Source organism: Anoplopoma fimbria, chromosome 13 (genome assembly GCF_027596085.1).
Source record: "Anoplopoma fimbria isolate UVic2021 breed Golden Eagle Sablefish chromosome 13, Afim_UVic_2022, whole genome shotgun sequence".
Taxonomy (NCBI): Eukaryota; Metazoa; Chordata; class Actinopteri; order Perciformes; family Anoplopomatidae; genus Anoplopoma; species Anoplopoma fimbria.
Window position 1 is genome coordinate 14728181 of NC_072461.1, and position 20402 is coordinate 14748582.

At 43.6% G+C, this 20402-nt stretch overlaps 1 protein-coding gene across 1 annotated transcript; it reads right to left on the reverse strand.

The window, feature by feature from the left end:
* Window positions 1–9904: 9904 nt before the first annotated feature.
* Window positions 9905–20065, reverse strand: ppm1f (protein phosphatase, Mg2+/Mn2+ dependent, 1F). The gene is made up of 8 exons (XM_054610688.1): window positions 19963–20065; window positions 18309–18542; window positions 16752–16882; window positions 16115–16317; window positions 15840–16028; window positions 14116–14259; window positions 12319–12412; window positions 9905–10281 (listed from the first exon to the last, which is right to left on the reverse strand). Exons 2-8 carry the CDS (start codon window positions 18470–18472, stop codon window positions 9914–9916), a joined length of 1293 nt encoding a protein of 430 aa, XP_054466663.1. The 5' UTR covers window positions 18473–18542; window positions 19963–20065; the 3' UTR covers window positions 9905–9913.
* Window positions 20066–20402: the final 337 nt, after the last annotated feature.

Genomic DNA, 20402 nt, shown 5'->3' on the forward strand with positions numbered 1-20402 from the left:
GTTCTAACAAAAACTAAGAAAAGAGATCATATTACTCCAGTATTAGCTTCTCTGCACTGGCTCCCTGTTAAATCAAGAATAGAATTTAAAATTATTTTACTTACCTACAAAGCTCTAACTGGCCAGGCACCGTCTTATCTTAAGGAACTTATAGTTCCATATTACCCAACTAGAAAGCTGCGCTCAATCAATGCAGGGTTACTTGTGGTTCCTAGAGTATATAAAAGTAGGATGGGAGCCAGAGCCTTCAGTTATCAGGCTCCTCTTCTGTGGAACCAGGTTCCAGTTTCAGTCCGGGGGGCAGACACTCTCACCACTTTTAAGAGCAGGCTTAAGACCTTCCTTTTTGATAGCGCTTATAGTTAGGGCTGGTTCAGGTTCGCCTTGGTCCAGCCCCTAGATATGCTGCTATATGCCTAGACAGCCGGGGGACTACCTAGGATACGCTGAGCTCCTCTCTCCTCTTCTCTCCCTCCATCTTTATGTACTAATCTCCTATTCATGCACATTACTGATTTTGCTTCTTCCCCGGAGTTCTTGTGCTTTCTCGCCTCGCAGGTTCCCAGGAATCGGGGTTATATTTGGACTGTCATCGTGCCACCTACTGAGGCCCTGCTGACACCCACTACTACTACCACTATCATTATTAGTCACATTACTATTATTATTGCCTGTACTATTACGCTTATTGACTTGCTTGTACCCTGGAGTCTTTGTGCTCTCTCGCTTCGCAGGCTTCTATAAATCGTGGCTGTACCTGGACCGTGGTCGTGCATCCTGCTACGGCCCTGCTGACACCGACTGCTACCACCATTATTATTACTAGTCACATTACTATTACTATTACCTGTACCATTAAGCATTTTAGCTTTACTTCCACCCTGAAGCCCTTTTTGCTTTCTCGCTCTGCAGGTTTCCATGAATCGTTGTGGTACCTGGACCGTAGTCGTGCCTCCTGCTGTGAGCCGACTGACACCCACTGCTACTTCGATTATTATTATTAATCACATTACTATCCCTATTTTCATAATTATAATTCTACTGTAATAATTGCTGCTGTTATTATAAGTAGTCTTATTATATGAATCATTTATGTCATATACATTGAATGTGTTGTATCTCTGTTATGCTGTTCATTCTGTACACATGACATCTATTGCATTCTGTCCATCCTGGGAGAAGGATCCCTCCTCTGTCGTTCTCCCATAGGTTTCTTCCTTTTTTTCTCCCTGTTAAAGGGGTTTTTAGGGGAGTTTTTCCTGTGCCGATGTGAGGGAAGGACAGAGGATGTCGCATGTGTACAGATTGTAAAGCCCTCTGAGGCAAATTTGTAATTTGTGATTCTGGGCTATACAAAATAAACTGAATTGAATTGAATTAAAACGGATAGCCAAGTGATATTGTCTGACTGTTTGCATCTAATAACTGTTAGTGTCATCATTTGACAAACTTCTTATGTAGCTGTGAGCCTTTGTTCTAAAATGAATATAGCATAACATTGGTAGAAAAAAAAATCTCTAAAAAAACCCACACATACATACAATTTAGACCCCATTCCTGTACCATAGATTAGGAAAATAGAAATCGCCCAAGTGTGGGTTATACAGAATAATGGCACCTTATCAACCAGTTTAGACCATATAGACATTGATTAAAACACCCTTCTATTGCCAAGCCGTTTTCATCCCATCGCATTAACAAGAGGTCTCCAGACAAGTGAATGTTTTAGAATAAGAAGAGTATGCAATACAATTGAAGATGTTTTGGATAAAGCTGAAGACATGAAAGACAGATTTGTCCAGCAATGGTACCCTAGTCAATGGATTCACAATATTTATGAGGCTGCACTGAGAAAACCCCACTTGGATTTGATGGAAAAAAGTGAAACAAAGGAGAAGAGATTTTCTGGGACATGCATCACTTTTTATTCTCCTCACTCGCATATATTACATCAGTTTTCAGAAATCATTAGCATATTTCAAAAATCAGACCCTGAGCAAGGCCAAGTTTTAAAAATCTACCTCTTTTTGTCATAAACAGGGGAAAAACGTAAAAGACCTATAATATAAACATAAGCCTTTGCAACCTATGCAACAGAGGCTGCTAAGCCCCCTACCCAACGACAACTACCATTGTGGTAGCTGCAATAACACTAACAAACCCACGTTTTATCATCCTCATACCAACAAAGTATTTTCCATAAAGAGTGTTTTAAATTGTGCCTCCACACATATTGTGTACATGCCAGGTTGTCTATGTGGACTTGTATATGTATGTATGTATGTATGTATGTATGTATGTATGTATTGTGGCAGACGAGGGAGGGGTGGTGATTGAGGGGAGGTATGTGGCAGCATGCTGGCTCCACCCCCAAGCTTTACAGGGACTGCCTCCCTTAACGATGCAAGCCTGAGGTGCATTAGGCAGGAGTGCTTGGGGATAAAAGGGAGCATGCAACCACATGGAGGGGAGCCTACTATGGAGTGCCTCTGCGTGAGCCTCTGCGAACTGTGTGTGGCCAAAGAGTGCAGGAAACCTGAACATTGACCGATTATTTGTGTACCGACCGCTTTGTGTGAGAACCCTCCCGGTGACGACTACGGACTACGGACTACGGACTCTGGATTACCCTTTTCCCCACCCTGGTGACATTTATTCCTCTATCTTGAATAAACCACCTTATTGAACTGCTCTCGGTGTGTGTATCATTTGACTTGGTGGCGTGGAAACCCCACACCCACTGGCCCGCTACACGTGGTGGAGAATGCGTGCTTGTAGCCAAAACCAAGTCAAATAGATAGACCAACACAGGGACAACAATGGAAGCGTTGATGAAACAGCTAGTGGAAGTGAGCATGGCGCATCAGGCTACGACCCGGGAGCTGGTGGGAGCGCTAGCAGCCGGACATGGCGGCGTGGCTGCAGGCGCTACAGCTTCCCGTCCTGCCCCCAGCAGGTTTCTTTTAAAGCAGACAGAGACTGATGATATAGAGGCATACCTCAATACCTTCGAGAGGACGGCGGTTCGGGAGAAGTGGGATCCAGCACAATGGGCCAGCCTACTCGCACCGTTCCTGTCAGGCACAGCACAGAAGGCGTATCAGGACCTGACGGACGATCAGGCGTCTAACTACGAAGGGCTGAAGAAGGAAATACTACGCCGGTATGGATACACGTTGATAAGTAGGTCACAGAGGTTTCATGATTGGACTTATGATGCAACGGCGTCGCCGCGCTCACAAATGCACGATCTAATTAGGTTGGCCAAAGGCTGGCTGACGGCTGCCCCACTGACGCTTACGGCCACAGAGAAGGTGGTCATGGACAAATTCTTGCGGTCCCTCCCATACGAGGCTAAAAAGTTAGCCAGCCAAGCTAACCCGCAGAGCGCAGATCAGTTGGTGGAGTTGGTGGAAGGTCACCAGGCGGCTGTGGAAGTCCTACGCAGTGGACGTCCACTGAGGGGGGAACCCAACCCTCGCCCAAAGGAGCAGGAGCGGGAGCGGATAAGGACGGAGGACCACGGCAGGATCCCGGCCAGGGAGACGCCAAGAGCCAGCCCCCCGAGACGTCGGCCCTTCCTGAACCCAGACAGCAGAAAGTGCTACGAGTGTGGCGAGCCGGGACACATCTCATGGACCTGTCCGAGTCGTGATGTCTCGATGCCGTCGGCATCAGCTGGTGAGTTAACAACCGGGCGTCCCTGCAGATTGCTGACGGTTTGCTGGGGGAGGAAAGTGGTCCTTCCCCAGTCACTCCGGTGAAGGCCAACGGAAGGGACACGACAGCTATGTTGGATTCCGGGAGTATGGTGACCCTGATCCGACCGGACTTCGCCCGGTCCACGAGCTTGAGGGACACTGTGGCAGTAACATGCATACACGGGGAGACTAAGAACTACCCCACTACCCTCCTTCACCTACAGACCACAAAGGGGCAATACACAGGACCAGTGGGAGTCGTCCCAAACCTGCCAGTGCCGGTTCTTATTGGGAGGGACTCCCCACTGTTCAGCCAACTGTGGGCCAGTTTGGCCGGAGAGGGGGGAGAGCGGGGGAACCTAAAGGAAAGAGGACACCGGAGAAGGGCGAGGGCCGATAAGAGGGAGGTCCAGATGTGTGGCCTACACGAGGTGGACCCACAGGGGTCAACTGAACCTCTATCGGGAAGTGACGCAGGGGACACAGGACAGGAGGCAGGGGAGGCGAGTATGGACAATCTGTTCCCGATGGACCATGAGGCAACGCCAGAGCCTGCCTCATTATCGGGACGGTTCGGAACAGCCCAACTGGAGGATCCCAACCTGACGGTGCTCTCCAGCAGGTGACCGTGGTGGACGGGAAGGCCATCGAGGGGGTAGGTCTGATCACATACCCTCATTTTGCCATCAAGAACAAGTTGTTGTATCAGGTCGTAAAGAGGAATGATGAATGTGTGGAGTTGTTGTTGGTGCCCCGTCCCTTTGTTCAATCAGTCCTGCAGCTGGCACACTCCCACCTTCTTGGGGCTCATCTAGGGGTGGAGAAGACCCTGGACCGGATCAAGGCAAGATTCCACTGGCCGGGGGTAAAGAGGGCAGTGGAAGATTACTGCCGCAGTTGCCCGGAGTGCCAACAGGTGGCACCAAAACCACATTTCCGTGGCCCATTAATTCCCCTACCCATTATTTCAGTTCCTTTCAGCAGGATTGCCATGGACCTGGTGGGACCACTACCCAAGAGCAGCCGGGGGCACCAGTACATCCTGGTGATACTGGATTATGCCACTAGGTACCCTGAAGCCATTCCACTGCGCACCATGGCCTCAAAAGGAATTGCACGTGAGTTGGTCCTGATGTTCTCCCGGGTGGGCATTCCCGAGGAGATCTTGACAGACCAGGGAACCCCGTTCATGTCACGAATCATGAAAGACCTCTGCAAATTAATGCAAATAAAACAGTTGCGCACCTCAGTATATCACCCACAGACCGATGGACTAGTGGAAAGGTTCAACCGGACCCTGAAGCAGATGCTGAAGAAGGTGATGGAGGCGGACGGACGGAATTGGGACCAGCTGCTTCCCTATCTCATGTTCTCGATCAGAGAAGTGCCCCAATCGTCGACCGGCCACTCTCCATTTGAACTCCTCTATGGGAGACGACCCCGGGGGCTGCTGGACATAGCGAAGGAAGCCTGGGAACAGCAACCGTCGCCCCATCGAACCATGGTGGAACACGTGGGAGACATGAGGGACCGGATGGCCACCCTGTGGCCCCTGGTGCGGGAACACATGCAGGAGGCCCAGGTTGCCCAAGCACGGGTCTACAACAGAGGGGCCCAACAGCGAGACTTCCAGCCCGGAGATAAAGTGCTGGTACTTGTCCCCACAACAGAATGTAAGTTTCTGGCCCGGTGGAACGGGCCATACGAAGTACTTGAAAAGGTAGGGGAGGTGAATTATAGAGTCCGACAGCCGGGACGAAGGAGGCCGACTCAAATTTACCATGTAAACCTGTTAAAGAAATGGAATGCCCGGGATGTACTCTGCTCTATTCCTCCAAAGGCTACCAGTGAAACCGGGCCTGCCAAGGTGCCCCTAGGGGAACAGCTGAGCCCAGCACAGAGGCAGGAGCTCATGGAGTTGGTCGACCAGAACCAGGATGTGTTCTCCAGTGAACCGGGCCACACCAATCTGGTACAGCACCACATCATCACTGAGCCCGGGAAAAAGGTGAAATTGAGACCCTACCGCATACCGGAGGCCAGGAGAGAGGCCGTCAGGACCGAGGTAAAGACTATGTTGGAAGCGGGAGTCATTGAGGTGTCAAACAGTGAGTGGTGCAGCCCCATAGTGTTGGTGCCGAAACCCGATGGCACCATACGCTTCTGCAACGACTTTAGGAAGCTAAATGAGATATCTAAATTTGACGCCTACCCCATGCCCCGAATAGATGAACTCATAGAACGGCTAGGGACAGCCCGGTATATCAGCACGCTCGACCTGACAAAGGGTTATTGGCAGGTACCCTTAGCTCCCGAGGCGCGGGAGAAAACCGCTTTTGCCACTCCTGACGGGCTGTTCCACTACAGGAAGCTACCCTTCGGATTGCACGGGGCCCCGCCCACCTTCCAGAGGTTGATGGACCGGGTACTCCGTCCCCATCGGGGGTACGCGGCCGCCTATATTGACGATATAGTCATCCATGGGAGTGAGTGGGACACTCATGTGAAGCAGGTGAACGCAGTGTTGCAGGCCTTACGGGAGGCGGGGCTAACGGCTAACCCAAAGAAGTGCCAGCTCGGTCTGCAGGAGGCGGAATACCTGGGCTACACCATTGGGAGGGGATGTGTGAAACCCCAGATGAAGAAGGTGGAGGCGATACAGGACTGGCCACGGCCCCTGACCAAGAAACAGGTACGCACGTTTGTGGGGCTTACCAGCTACTACCGGAGGTTTATTCCCCACTTTGCATCCGTAGCCAGCCCCCTGACAGATCTGACCAGGGACCGGCTGCCCGCCCAAGTCACATGGACCGAGGAGACGGAGAAAGCCTTTCAGGACCTAAAGACCGCACTGTGTTCAGGACCCGTGCTGGTAACCCCGGACTTCACCAAGCCAATGGTGGTGCAGACGGATGCGTCGGAAACAGGGGTGGGGGCAGTGTTGACACAACTACATGAAGGTGAGGAACACCCGATTATTTATATCAGCCGGAAGTTGTTGCCGAGGGAACAAAAATACTCCACGGTGGAGAAGGAATGTCTTGCCATCAAGTGGGCCCTGGAAACCCTGAAGTACTACCTGTTGGGGCGCCACTTCACCCTGGTCACAGATCATGCACCACTGGTTTGGATGTCAAGGAATAAGGACAGTAACGCCAGGGTCACCCGCTGGTTCCTATCATTACAACCTTTTGCCTTCTCGGTTGTTCACAGGTCCGGGGCAGCCCATGGGAATGCGGATGCCCTATCCAGGAGGGATGCTCTGGGGAGCTGGACCGCCCCTCCCTCCCGGTCGGAGCTGAGGGGGAGGGTGTGTGGCAGACGCCAGGGAGGGGTGGTGATTGAGGGGAGGTATGTGGCAGCATGCTGGCTCCACCCCCAAGCTTTACAGGGACTGCCTCCCTTAACGATGCAAGCCTGAGGTGCATTAGGCAGGAGTGCTTGGGGATAAAAGGGAGCATGCAACCACATGGAGGGGAACCTACTATGGAGTGCCTCTGCGTGAGCCTCTGCGAACTGTGTGTGGCCAAAGAGTGCAGGAAACCTGAACATTGACAGATTATTTGTGTACCGACCGCTTTGTGTGAGAACCCTCCCGGTGACGACCCCTGGACTACGGACTACGGACTCTGGATTACCCTTTTCCCCACCCTGGTGACATTTATTCGTCTATCTTGAATAAACCACCTTATTGAACTGCTCTCGGTGTGTGTATCATTTGACTTGGTGGCGTGGAAACCCCACACCCACTGGCCCGCTACAGTATGTATGTATGTATGTATGTATGTATGTATGTATGTATGTATGTGGTTAAAACAACCAGAAAGCTCAAGCTAGGTTTAAGTGGTTTCAATGATGAGCTACTTCTCAATGTAATGTTGTGAGACATTGGTATTTTTTCTTAAATTATCTATTAATGACAGATTTAAAGCTTTTTGATAGCCTATATTTTTTTTTCTCTTTTCCCATTTCAACAGAAGAATAACAAAAAAACAATAGAATAAAAATATAAATGCATGAACGCGACTGGTAAATGTGCAGTTGAAGACACTTAGAGAGAAAAAAACTCAAATTAATGTCATGTGAAACCAATCTCAGAACCTGAAATACTTTTTTTGAATCCATGAGCTCAAAGACGTCCAATCTGGAATCTTTATTAAAAATTGAATACATATGGATGAGATGTGATAGATGAGAACTTAAAATTGACAAAAGTACTAATACAGAGCATAAAGACCAAAAAAGGCCGTAGATATCTACGAAAACTATTTCAATTAACGTGGCGTGAACTGACCTTTCACTAAGCTCCTCCCCCAAACCGAAATTGCTTAGATTAGCATATTCAGCTACCTTAAGTAGAAACTCAGCAGTTGTTCCAAGGCAAACAGTTAGCATATATTAAGCTTGTTATATCATTTTGCTAATCCTTAAAGGAGCTATGCTAAATTTATTTAAGGCCCATTTTGAGAGATTCATGTTTGTAAACAAAATACCTGGAGTCATGGAGCTTACATTAGCTAGTTAGCTACAGCTGATAAATCTGCAAAATAGTTGACTTTTCAGCTGCAAAAAAATGAGGTTGCCAGCTAGAAAACCTCTGACTGAAATCAAGGAGGCTTTACTTAGGAATATACTTAAAATTGAGATGGTAAATCTGGCACTGATGGCTCTGTGTCCCATGTGAAAGCCAAGCCTCCTGGAACAATGCCTGGCTTTAAAGCAAATCTTAAATAGTTGCCAAACGGTTTTGTGAGTCCATCACGTGATGCCACAGGACCCAAAAATACTTTTTCACATAGATTTGCATTGGGAAAGAGACGTCTGTAACTCTGCGGATAATTTCTTTTGAGGTGAATCAACTTCCCAGTATTAACACTTGAATAGCCCTTTTTTAAATCATTAAATGATGCCAAAATTCACGCTTATTTCATTCCTCTGCTTATGTAAAAGTGCCCGAGAACAGGGCTGGGCCGAAGGCTGGGAGTTGGGGTTAAAGGAAATGCTAGTTGCTAATTCTTGCTCTATGGGCCAATGGATGCGGAAGATTGCCAAAAAATCTTGGTAATTGTATCGAATTTTGTATTCTGAAGTCAAACTCGTTTTGCTTCATGCGCTGCTTAGCAACTTTTATTGGATTTAAAGAGGCCCTGCCTCCAATGCTGTATCAAGGTGTCTTATAGATCCATGGTGAAAGCAGAAAGCTTGGCTAGCATAGCAACAGTAACTACGCTGTTGCTAAACCTCAGTTGTTCTCTTTGAAATTTATAATAACCAGAATTCAGAATTCAAGATGAAAATTAGAGCTTCCAAGGATCAAACCTGTATGTAATTGATCAGACCTCTATCCTATCAGGTTACATTCTGTAAGTCCAATGATCCAAGAAAGAAATGATGAGTGACTGGTCTCTTAAGCTTTTTTCTGAATAGTGAAAATTTTGTTTTTAAGCTCAAGGAGCAGAATTAAAACCACAAATGTGGGTTAAATTGCTTTTTAAATAGTTTTCTGTCTCCAAAATAATAAATCACTAAGATTTTCATTTCATTATCACACATCTGTTTGAGTAAAAAGTATTTTCTTTCCATCAGAGTAAAATGGGTAATAACAGAAACAACATTTAAATGCTTGCAATACTCATTTTCACTCAGGCTCTATTTCTTTTTACAAGAGATGAGTGCAGAGAACACTTTCCACAAAAACACAGCCCTTTTTAAAGAGTCAATATCACATGACAAAACTAATACACATTCATATCAAACCATATTTCACATGCAAAAGACATACATACAAGAAAAGTTGATATAATGCTTGTATAGTGCATATCCTTAAAGGAATTAATGATCACACACCAATTGATATGCAGCCAACCTGAGGCAGAGAGTATTCCAAAGTAGGAATGCTGGTTGGTTTCTGGCTTCGGGAACATGGAGACTTGGACCCACAGCTCACTTTTGCCTAGGAGTCTGGGTTGATCTGGCACTGCATCATCTATCAAACCTTTTCAAATGACCGTGTTTAAATACAGTTGAAGTAACACTTTTCCTCCACTCATTGACAAAGTATGACTACACTCTGCTGTGTCCATGTATTTTGCTAGCATCAATGAGCTTTGTCAGTCTGCAGGGTGTCTGACAGCTCCTGGGGACAACAATAGGCAGAAAAATACTGAGTTAGGCAGTAGCTTGGCACAATGGTGTCTGAGCAGCAGACCTCCTCACTGCTGTGCTGCATTTTGTGCAGTTCCTTTGGTGGAGTTCTGAGACAGAAGCTGTTGAATTGGACACAGGAACACTACCATCACTGTGATGTTATCACTTGATCCAGCTGCTTTCGCGTGAGCTACCAACTGTTGAGCGACTCTCAGTCCAACAGTGTCCTCTGACTGTTCAAGCGGAGCATCTCCCCCGCCCTCTGGGTCAACAGATGGCTGGAGTGCATCCAGGACCAGATGTGGGACTTCTGAAGGTTTGACTGCATCAAAGAAGCCATCACAGGCCAACAGTACGTAGTCCTCATCCCCTAACAGCTGGGTTGTGGAGCAGTCAGCATCTCCAGACACATAGGGCTTCTGGTCAAAGTCACCTGAAGGAGGCATGCGATTGTGTTAGCAGCTTCAGCTAAACACAGCAAACTTACTCAGATCAGACTTGAGGGCGACAAAGAGATAGGCTGCGTTATTGACTTATAAGATTTTCACTGATATGTCAGTGTTAGTGTGTTTGTTGCAGTACAAATATTCAAAATGCTGCAGCACAGAATTCCTAAGTTTAACAAGGAATCAGTTAAATGACATTAAATAAAATGGATAATTTTGCAGTTTTCCTAAATGTTTACAAGAGGGAGCTATACTCAAAAGATGAAAAAGGAAAAAAATCTGGAGCATGAGGAGAATTGAGAAGAAAATTAGGCATAGTTCAGTGTGGATGCAATTTTGTATCAACAGGGGAAAGACAAAGTGACATAATTTAAAGGTCGATCTATATTTACCAAGGACAGAGTTGTTATGGGAGAAGTGTTGTGCATTGGCTGTAACAAAAAACCTACAAGTGATTCTAGGAGACAATTTTTTGTTTCTAATTTACAGCTTGAAATGGGTCACTTTTATTCTCAGTTATAAACCAATTTCATGTACCCCTGAAAAAACAACAACAAAAAAAGCACAGTTTTTCCTGTAGATGGTGCCATGCACACACATTGACTAGAGGTCTGATTTGTGTTAAATGATAAGGGAGAGACAAAAACTCCAGAATAAGTTACACATTCAGCTGTGTGACTTCTCGTCATTGTTCTCGGGTTAGTAAACAGGTAACACTTATTTCAAAAATGTGAATGGCCCCAGGTTTATTCAGTTACATTGGGCCTCATTCACAAACCTACCTTAAAAATGGTGTTTTGACCCCCTTTACCAAGAAGCCCCTAAATAAGATCTAGTGCTTCAGAAGTCACAGTTTGTTTAATGAAAATGTTTTTAAGCTTTAAGACCAAAACAAAAATAGGGATAATACTTAAATGCATTTTTCTCTGTTCTTGTGTTTTGTGATGGACTTACCCAGACCTGGGCATTGTACGGCCCGCGGGCCAAATACGGCCCGCGGGATGATTCTGACCGGCCCGCGAAAGATTACATGATAATTAGAAAATAAAACATATTTTCTAATTATCTTATGGGTGGACTAAAACCGCATTGCTTTTATTTTGAAGCCCATTTATTCTCACAGTGCACGCAATCGTGCACGTCAACTGTGCACGTGAAATGCGTGTGATTGACAACCTGTCTTCTTCCCTGTCACCCCTCCCTGAAAAATGCGAACATGTGGGCTCATGCCAGAAAGAGGAAAGTGGATGCCGAAAGCAGAACTTTCAAACAAATATGGACTACTAATGTTTTCTTTACTGAAGTCAACTGTGAACCTGTGTGTGTGGTGTGTGGGGAGCATGTCGCCGTGTTTAAAGAGTACAATTTGAAACGGCATTACGAGACGAAACATAGAGAAATACAAACACTGACTGATGCCGAACGAGCGCGGACATCAACGGATTTACTAGCAAAGCTAGAAAAACAACAAGGCTGTTTTACAAAGCTGCATGCAGCCAGAGATGCAGCGACCAGAACCAGCTTTTTTTTTTTTTTTTTTGCACAGTTCTGAAAACATTAAATGTTTAATATAGGCATGTAAAGTCAAAAAGGCTACAAAACTGGGACACTTTTCTTTACACAGTTACACAGTTCAGTGACATGTCTTGTTTATTTTGGCTACAAAGATGATGTGATGTCTTTAGAAAGCTAAGAAAATCCTTGTTTCAATAGTATATGAAACTCAAAATGCCCTTTGTTATTAATGTGACTGAAAATGAGTCAAATGTTTCACATTTTGTTTATCATTTTGGAAATTCTATTTGAATAAATGATATTTTTGAAAGCTAACCTCACCTTTTAATTGCCAAATAATAACATACACTCTTACCAGCGGTCAAAACAATGCCATTTACTGCTTTTTATATAGAAATAAAATGTATATTATGCATAATTGAGTTCGGCATTTTGGCCCGGCCCTCCAAAATATTTTCAGTTGCTCATTTGGCCCCCTGGGAAAAATAATTGCCCACCCCTGGACTTACCTATAGCTCTGGATACAGCATAGGTGCCATTAACACGCCAGCAACCCATGAAGGTGATACAGCCACCAAGATCCTCAATCCTCTGTTTCTCATCCTGGACAGTGGACGACAAAAGAGACTAGAAAATGCATTTCCTGCCATAAATACGTTGGAATGCTGAAAGCTGAAATCAATTACAAAGTATTGTTGAAAATACAGAAATGTGAAACTACCTGCCTTAAAAATGTTAAAGCCCAAAAGCATTTAACTTAAGTGGTGAAAAGCCTTGTAGTTCAAATGTATTACTGGCAGAGTTGGAAACGGAACTGCATAATATAAAGAAGCTAAGAGCTGAATTACAATGCAGGAAAAGCTGGGAGCTTAAAGATTTTACTTCATAGTGGTTAAATAATTAGTAGTAGTAGAACTCGGAGTAATAGTAGTAGTAATAGTAGTAATAGCAGTAGTAGTGGTCATAGTAGTAGTTGAAATAGCAGCAGCAGTGGTAGTAGTAGTGGTAGTAGTAGTAGTAGTAGTAGTAGTAGTAGTAGTAGTAGTATTAGTAGTGGTAGTAGTCGTAGTATCAGCATTAGTAGTTGTAATTGTTGTAGTAATAATAGCAGTAGTAGTAGTTTTGGTTGTAATAGCAGTAGTAGTAATAGTAGTAGTAGTGGTATTGGTTATAGAAATAGTTGTAATAATAATAATAATAATAATAGCAGTTGTAGTAGTAATAGCATAAGTGTTAGTAGTTATAGTAGCAGCAGTGGTAGTTGTAGTATAAGCATTATTACTAGTAGAAGTAGTAGAAGGAGTAGAAAAAAGTAGCAGTAGTATCAGTGGTAGCTGTGGTTTAAGAGGAATTGAGGATTTTGTCCATAGACAATCATTGTAAAGATATGAAAATATGAATATTGCTTAATATTTCAAAAAAAAAAAAAAAAAAAAAGAAACAAGACAAGTCATGGCCTGCATGTCCATAAAGAGCTGAATATTTTAATAGCCGAACGGTTTCTGTAGCTGAACATATGCAGAAGTAGTTAGAGTCCAAAAAATTAAGTATAAAGATTCAGTAGTTAGAGTCCAAAAAACGTACGGAAGGAATATAAGTATAAAGATTCAAGAACAGTTGTTGGAACGCTGAATCAGCATTTCAACAAAAATGTACAGTGAGTTTGAACTCCACATAAGCCACATGTGACTGTCAACAATCAACTCATCAACGCATGATGAGTTAACATCACGCACACAGAGGCACAGACAGTAACACAACATGTGGATCGTCAAGCAGCAGCTGCAGCACACAATACAGCTGCACACACATGTCGTTGGTGTGAAAGGTATTCAGTGTGAGGGAAGAAGACAGAAAGCTGCCAATGTTTTAAATAAGCCAAACAGGGACAACCGTAAAAATATTTTCGAACAATATTTAGATTTGTATGCATGAGATCGAGAAAAGGTCCTGTAACTTGGTGCAGTGTGAGAAAATGTAAGTTATATAATAGCCAATGTTTCAATATGAACATACAATTGAGTGTCAATTTTCCATGAAAGAAGAATATCAAAAATGTTTGTGTCAGCTGTAAATTATAGCTCTTAGAAAAAATGAAAAATGAAAATCAGCAGGTCAGACTTTCAAAGTTAGAATCGGCCAAGAAAATTGCAATGGGATCATGTTCCTGGTAGCAGAGTGCTGTGTGTGTGTGTGTGTGTGTGTGTGTGTGTGTGTGTGTGTGTGTGTGTGTGTGTGTGTGTGTGTGTGTGTGTGTGTGTGTGTGTGTGTGTGTGTGTGTGTGTGTGTGAGTGTGGTAACCCTACCTCTCTGTCTGGTTTATGGGGGTCCATGAGCGTAATAGCTTGTCCCTTCCTGACCAGTATTGCTTGAGAGTCTCCCAGCCAAGCCACAGACAGCTCTTGTTCCTGGATCAGCACCGCCACGCCCGTAGTGCCACTCCGCAGGCGCTGACAACACACACCTTATCAATTAGCCTGACCACAAAACCCTCAACATCCTCAAGCTGCTTTCTCATACGAACTCAGATAAATGTCATGAGAGACATGTCTGGACATTGTCCAAAGCTTCCCTTTCACACATGTAGCACATGAGAGGAGGACATTGTCCGTGTCAGACGCATCGTCACTTAAGGGAAATACTGGGTTAAGACCTTCACGACACAGGACATGATGCGGTCTACACCGGGGCCATGTAGCCGGTTCTTAATTTGATCATTAACACCTGAGTCTATTGACGTTCCTTTTATCCTCATGAGCTGTCTACATTTACCCTCATTTTTACAATGTTTCCTGGGGTTGCTGTTGAAGAAGGAGAACGGAACCCAAGTACAGTAATGGGTCATTATGTATTTATAATATCCGTTTAGTCACGCAACCACACGTACCTTTTTACTTTGCCCACCAGGTGTGACATGTTTTTCCTGTATTTTTTTTGTTGTTTTAAGATTTGTTGTTATGATTTAGATTAGATGTTTTCCTGTAAATGCAAAAGTAAACATACTGTAATGTCAAATTCATGTACCTGTTTGTATTTTAAGAATAAGAATGAAATGAGATAGTGCTGTATGCATTGCTGAGCGGACAGAGGTGCAGAAAGAGACCAGAAGGAAATGAGTGGGTTATAATGTCTTTCTAGGAGCAGAAATAAGATGGAAAACAATCCCCTTAGTCATCCTTTTCCATGCCCTGCCCACATCTGTTACAATAACAAAGTTCAATATAAAAGCCTTTGTAAAACAAATTTTGTGATTCCACTTTGAAATTCAAATAGTAATATAGTGTTTAAAAATAAGAAATATCATTCATTTGTAAATTAACTGATAATATAAATTCATTGTACTTGTATAATGCATCATTTAAATTAAATATGAATTAATTGATTTATAGTATTCTTTTAATTGGTCAATTTATGAGTTGGTTGTAATTTAAGATAAGATAAGCCTTCATTGGGGAAATTGAGATGTGGCAGCAGCTAAGGCAGAACTAAGTCAAGATAATTAGGGAAGTAAGACAATAAATAATAAGAGATCTAGAGCCTTTTTCTGTTGAAAACATGGTGACGTATTTTTGTGGGTCTCTAATCTAATCTCTGCCTCTAGTCTCTGCTCTTAATAGTTAATTGTGTGAGCGAAGCAGCAGCCGTTTCTGCTGAGGAGCATTTTCTCATTCATTTTCTCTCCATCTCTGAAATGTTTCGCAGATATTGTTGCTCACTAGAGCTTAGAATCACAGTTTATCATCTCAAAACTATCCATAATTGATTCTTGCACCCAACAACACAGCATGATGGCATTATATATGTGTTACTCCTTTGAGGTAGTTAGTGTTTACCTCAGACTTTCCCTCCTCCAACTAACACTGTGACGTCGGCTGTAAAAGGGTTTTTAAACAACTAGAATAAGAATAGAGCGTGTGCAGAGAATATACCAGTGGCACAATAACACCAGTTTGCGTGCGTGTGTGATGGTGCAGGTATATGTCAGCTGAAACATGTGCTTCAGGATGTTGGCTCGGTGCTGCTTTAGTACCTCTCTCTTGGCTTTGCCCCTGAACATGTCATCTGTGTGTTTGAAGGCTGTTTTAAAGGCTGTGGCTGTGTCACTCTGCAGAGTCTCCTGTTTACTCAGAGCAACATGGAGGTGAGTGGCAGCGTAGGTGGCAGCGTCAAGCCCTCCATGGCCATCGAACACAGCGTAGTAGGCACAATCTGCTCCGCTCTGGACCATGGTATAGAGAAAAAAGTTTATTCATTTTGAAGGTGTTTTAAAAGAAGACCAGTGTTGTTACAGTGAAAGCATTGTACCTGGATTCCAAACAGCTGGTTGAACTCAGCCAGGGCCAAGTGTTTGTCCTCCATCTTCCTCCTTGTGTTCTTGATGGCATGAACGGAGCAGCAGAGGAACCGGGAGGGGGAGGGGGGATGCAAGGGGAAGTCCTGATGCCAAGCCAGCGTCACATCTATTAGCTTGTTGAGGAAGAGACGTTGGACTGCCTCTGACTGAAGCACTGGCGGTGGTAGTATTAAATCATCAAAAAAATCTACTAAACAGCAGTCAGGCTAATTAAGAGACTAGCTAGTGAACATAGTGGAGCATTTAGCAGTTAAAGGGCCACATATTTTTCTCAGGAGTTGCTGGATACCAAACCACAGCTAAAAAGAGAGTGAGTAGTGGAAACAAACATGACTACATATGAATAAGAATGACACTCTGTGTCTGCTGGATGTGTTAATAGGCAAAATACTTTTTAAGGTAATATGTCAATGCAGTCTTCACAACTTGTTGCAATGTCCACTGCCCCTAACTGTCAGTGAAGATATATAGGTGATTTATCAATAAGGTTAGACTAAAGATTAGCAACACCCCTCTGTATAACACAATATCATTTAAAAGCACCACAAACTACAGCCTGGAAAAAGGGGCATGAAGTAAAACACTTACAGACTACTTGCTGCTCCTCTTCCTGGTTGTCCCCAGCTTCCTGGGCACAGTGGAAAGGTGAAAGGTCGTTCTGCAGCAGCTGGGACAGCGCTGCCTGGCACAGGAGGGCACTGAGACCTGCAGGAGCCCCCCTGAACCAACAGAGACAAGCAGAAATGAATGTTGTGTACTTTGTTTGGATCTGAACAGGATTAATGTCCCTCACCAGACTTTGTAGCCTAGTGATACACAAATTACACTACTGTACAGCCAGATGGGACTGATCCACCTCAGTACAGAAATAAACACAAGTGGGACAAATGTAACTGGACCACAATTAATGCCTATTTACCGAGGGACTGGTTAATGAAAATGTAACTGGGGAGATCAACTCTATCATTTTTCACGCCTTCTTCTTCACAGAATTCCATTCCATTTTTTACAGGATACTGTGCTAAGGAAACAGGAAGTGGAGAGAACAATGGTGTTTCTACAGACAGGATATAACGTTTTCCAGAGAGGGCATACTTCTGAAGAAGAAATGTAAGCGGAAGAGAGAGCACAAAGAAGCCAATGGTTCTTGTGGCCTCACACAATCTATTTTAGTTTGTTCCTACTATAAGTTTAGCTTTGTTTGAAGGTTTGCTCCAAGCTTATCTAAGGCTCATCATTGAAGAACAAAAACTGAGAGGGGAGACTGATGATTACAGACGATTTCCACAGTGCAGAGTAAATAAGACCAATAAGGATGAGGCACTTTTCACGACTTTTCTCTTTTGTGGGAGCAAACTCCAGTCACATAACACTTTTCTTCTTTGATATACTCATCTTCCAACTAACAACTCTGTTACACACCAGGTGTCAAATATCATGTGATGTGTCCTGTCCTGTCGGAATTAAGTCACATGGAACATTTACCGAACTTTCACGGAAGATATATGATTATCAGAAATGAGTTATATTATTGAAGGAAGATATGAGGGGGGAGTCCTGTTGTTATGTTACAGCTCTATTCTTCTACAGCTCTCGTTTGGTACTGTCTGCTTTCACGTTTATACAGTGTGTCAGGAATCTTTCTGTCCACCCTGGCAGTTAGAAGTCAGCAAAGCCAATTATTCATACTGAATGAGCAGGGCAAGAGCAGAGCTGTCAGGAATCTGAGGAATGCTGGCACACACACACCACCCACATACCATACACACCACATACACACAAGATGGGCGGATAGTGCAAATAGCACCAAGTACTCATGCATTAACTACAATGACACCACAGCTTACTGTGTGATATATTATATATATAAATGGGACCACAAACTGCATTTTGTTGTGCAGCCCTGTTGTAAAATGACACTAAAATGTACATTGTAACCTTATAACCTATTACATCAATTACAATCATGCTAAAATTAACAAACAAAAAAAACCTTACTAACTGTGCTACATTTTTCCTATTTTGGAAGAAGTTTTCACATGTGGATACTGTACCCTTTGCAATGATTTAAATATAAGACTGTAATGGGATGCCAAATAAGACCATGTAAAAAACGTTTTTTGTACTTTTCCCTCTCAGTCGTACCTGGAAGCCAGCAGCCTCAGGCCCAGCTCAAGGCTCTCTCCATGCAGCTCCTCCAGGGTGACTTTGCGGCTCAGAGGGCTGACAGGTAGTGGACTGCCTTCCTCCAGAGCAGCTGGGAACTCCTCCACAAACTTCCCCAGGAAGGGCCGGGCCTCCTCCTCCATCCTGCGTACTCTGTCCACAGTAAGCTTTCAGGTGAACAGGGGGTCAGGGCTCACAGGTTCCAAGTGGAGACTTAAGAGGCAGAGAAAGTAGGCTTCAAGTTTCACTCTGAGTGATGTGTGGTGGTAAATGAAAGCAGTATACACATCACAGATGGACATTTTAATTCCTGGCTGGTAAAAGGGCGGCAGTAGCTCAGTTCGTAGGGACTTGGCTTGAGAACCAAATGGTGTTTGGTTCCAGTCCAATACAGTCCAAGCACTGAGCAGTGACTGAAATTAATATTCTTATTAATTCTTACTATTCTTGAATTTTTACACTTAATCATAAATTCCCCTTATATTTTATTTGCACTGTTATATATTGTATTATACGTAATCCACATATTTCTTATTTGTATTTTGACCAAATGTATTGTCGTTATATTGTAGAGTAATGCACATATTTCTTTATTTTCTATATTCTCTCATACTTTATGTTATATAACGTCAAACGTAAACCAATTTACCCCCAGGATCAATAAAAAATGTGTACTCCCAGACCTCATTCAGCTTGGAGTGCTACAAAGACTACAAATGGGGGCGGGCAGATCAGAATTGGGTTCTGATTGGACCCAAACATTTTAAGTAGGCTTATAAGAGAAGACTAGCTTTCGTTTTCTCTTAAAAACGACTTAACTAACTAACATTCAACGAGTTAATTATCGCGTTATCTCGGTATAACTAAGCTTGTTTTCTCGAGATAATTAACTCGTGTTATCGAGATAACGGTATTTATTTATCTACTTCAATCATGTCCGTTTAGGGCTTCCGTATTTTACGTTTTAAATATCAAACTTATGATAGTGAGTCAAACACTGGGTATTTTCATTTGTAACATACTTCTCTTATTCTTTATTCGGCGTCATTGTCTCGCACAGTAACCAGTAACGCTAATGTGCGCTGTTTTCTGGGGCAGTGAAGAGACAATGCGGAAACTAAACCTCTTGAAGAAAAATGAACAGAGCGACGTAACATCAGGCTTACTCAAACCTTGCTTACGTTAGTCACAATGACTGTGAATATGGAGAGGCATGTGCCAAAGCTGTCAAACTGTACGCAGAGCGTTATAGCTGCTACCAAATACTTAACAAGTCTACAGTTTAGCGTTATTTTGTACACTGCCTGTTAAAAGACTTAACAAAAGCGTGCTTTTACGTTGTATATACTAACTTATTTCTTCCCTAGTGTTGATGGAAGCGTCCTCATGGCTAAAACGTTAACGTAACAATGGCATGCGTGCAGTCAGCAACATAAATAAAGGTTCATTGCTGGCTGGCTTGGGTTAGAAATGATAATTTCCCCGATGAGATGATTGCAGTTTATTCTTTTAACCTGGAGCTAGATGAACTAAAACCATCCGTTAGCATAGGAACGTTACGCCTAACATTACTCCAACAGACGAGGAGGCGAAGAGTAAAAGAGATGCATTGATACAGAACAGACACACGAACCTGCGCTGGAAGCCCTGGTGATAGTAACCATGTATGCACCAGAATACACTAGCAACCACCGCGAGGACCAGCTTCCTGTACAATAACACGTCCCGCCTCCTTCCACTGCAGATTTAAAGGGCCATACCAGTATCCTGTCGGAGGATTTCAAAATTATCAAACGGAACTAGAAAAGGCATTTCCTGCAGAAAATGCGTTGGAATGCTGCAAGTTGAAACCAATTACAAAGTATTGCTGAAAATACAGATTTGTGAAACTACCTGCCTTAAAAATGGTAAAGCCCAAGAGCATGTAACCTTACTGCTGAAAAACTGGCAGAGTTGGAAGTGAAATTACATAATCTAAAGAGGCTGAATTACAATGCAGGAAAAGCTGGAAGCTAAAAGATTTTACTGTCAAAGTAATTTTAGTAAAAGTAGTAGTAGTAACTGTAGTAGTAG

Coding starts and splice junctions, on each gene's coding strand:
- ppm1f (XM_054610688.1), bottom strand. CDS start 18,472: ATGGAGGAGGAGGCCCGGCCCTTCCTGGGGAAGTTTGTGGAGGAGTTC. Junction 16,883..18,308: donor CTGAGGCTGCTGGCTTCCAG/GTACGACTGAGA, acceptor CTGTTGGTTCAG/GGGGGCTCCTGCAGGTCTCA. Junction 16,029..16,114: donor ACCAGCTGTTTGGAATCCAG/GTACAATGCTTT, acceptor ACCATGGTCCAG/AGCGGAGCAGATTGTGCCTA.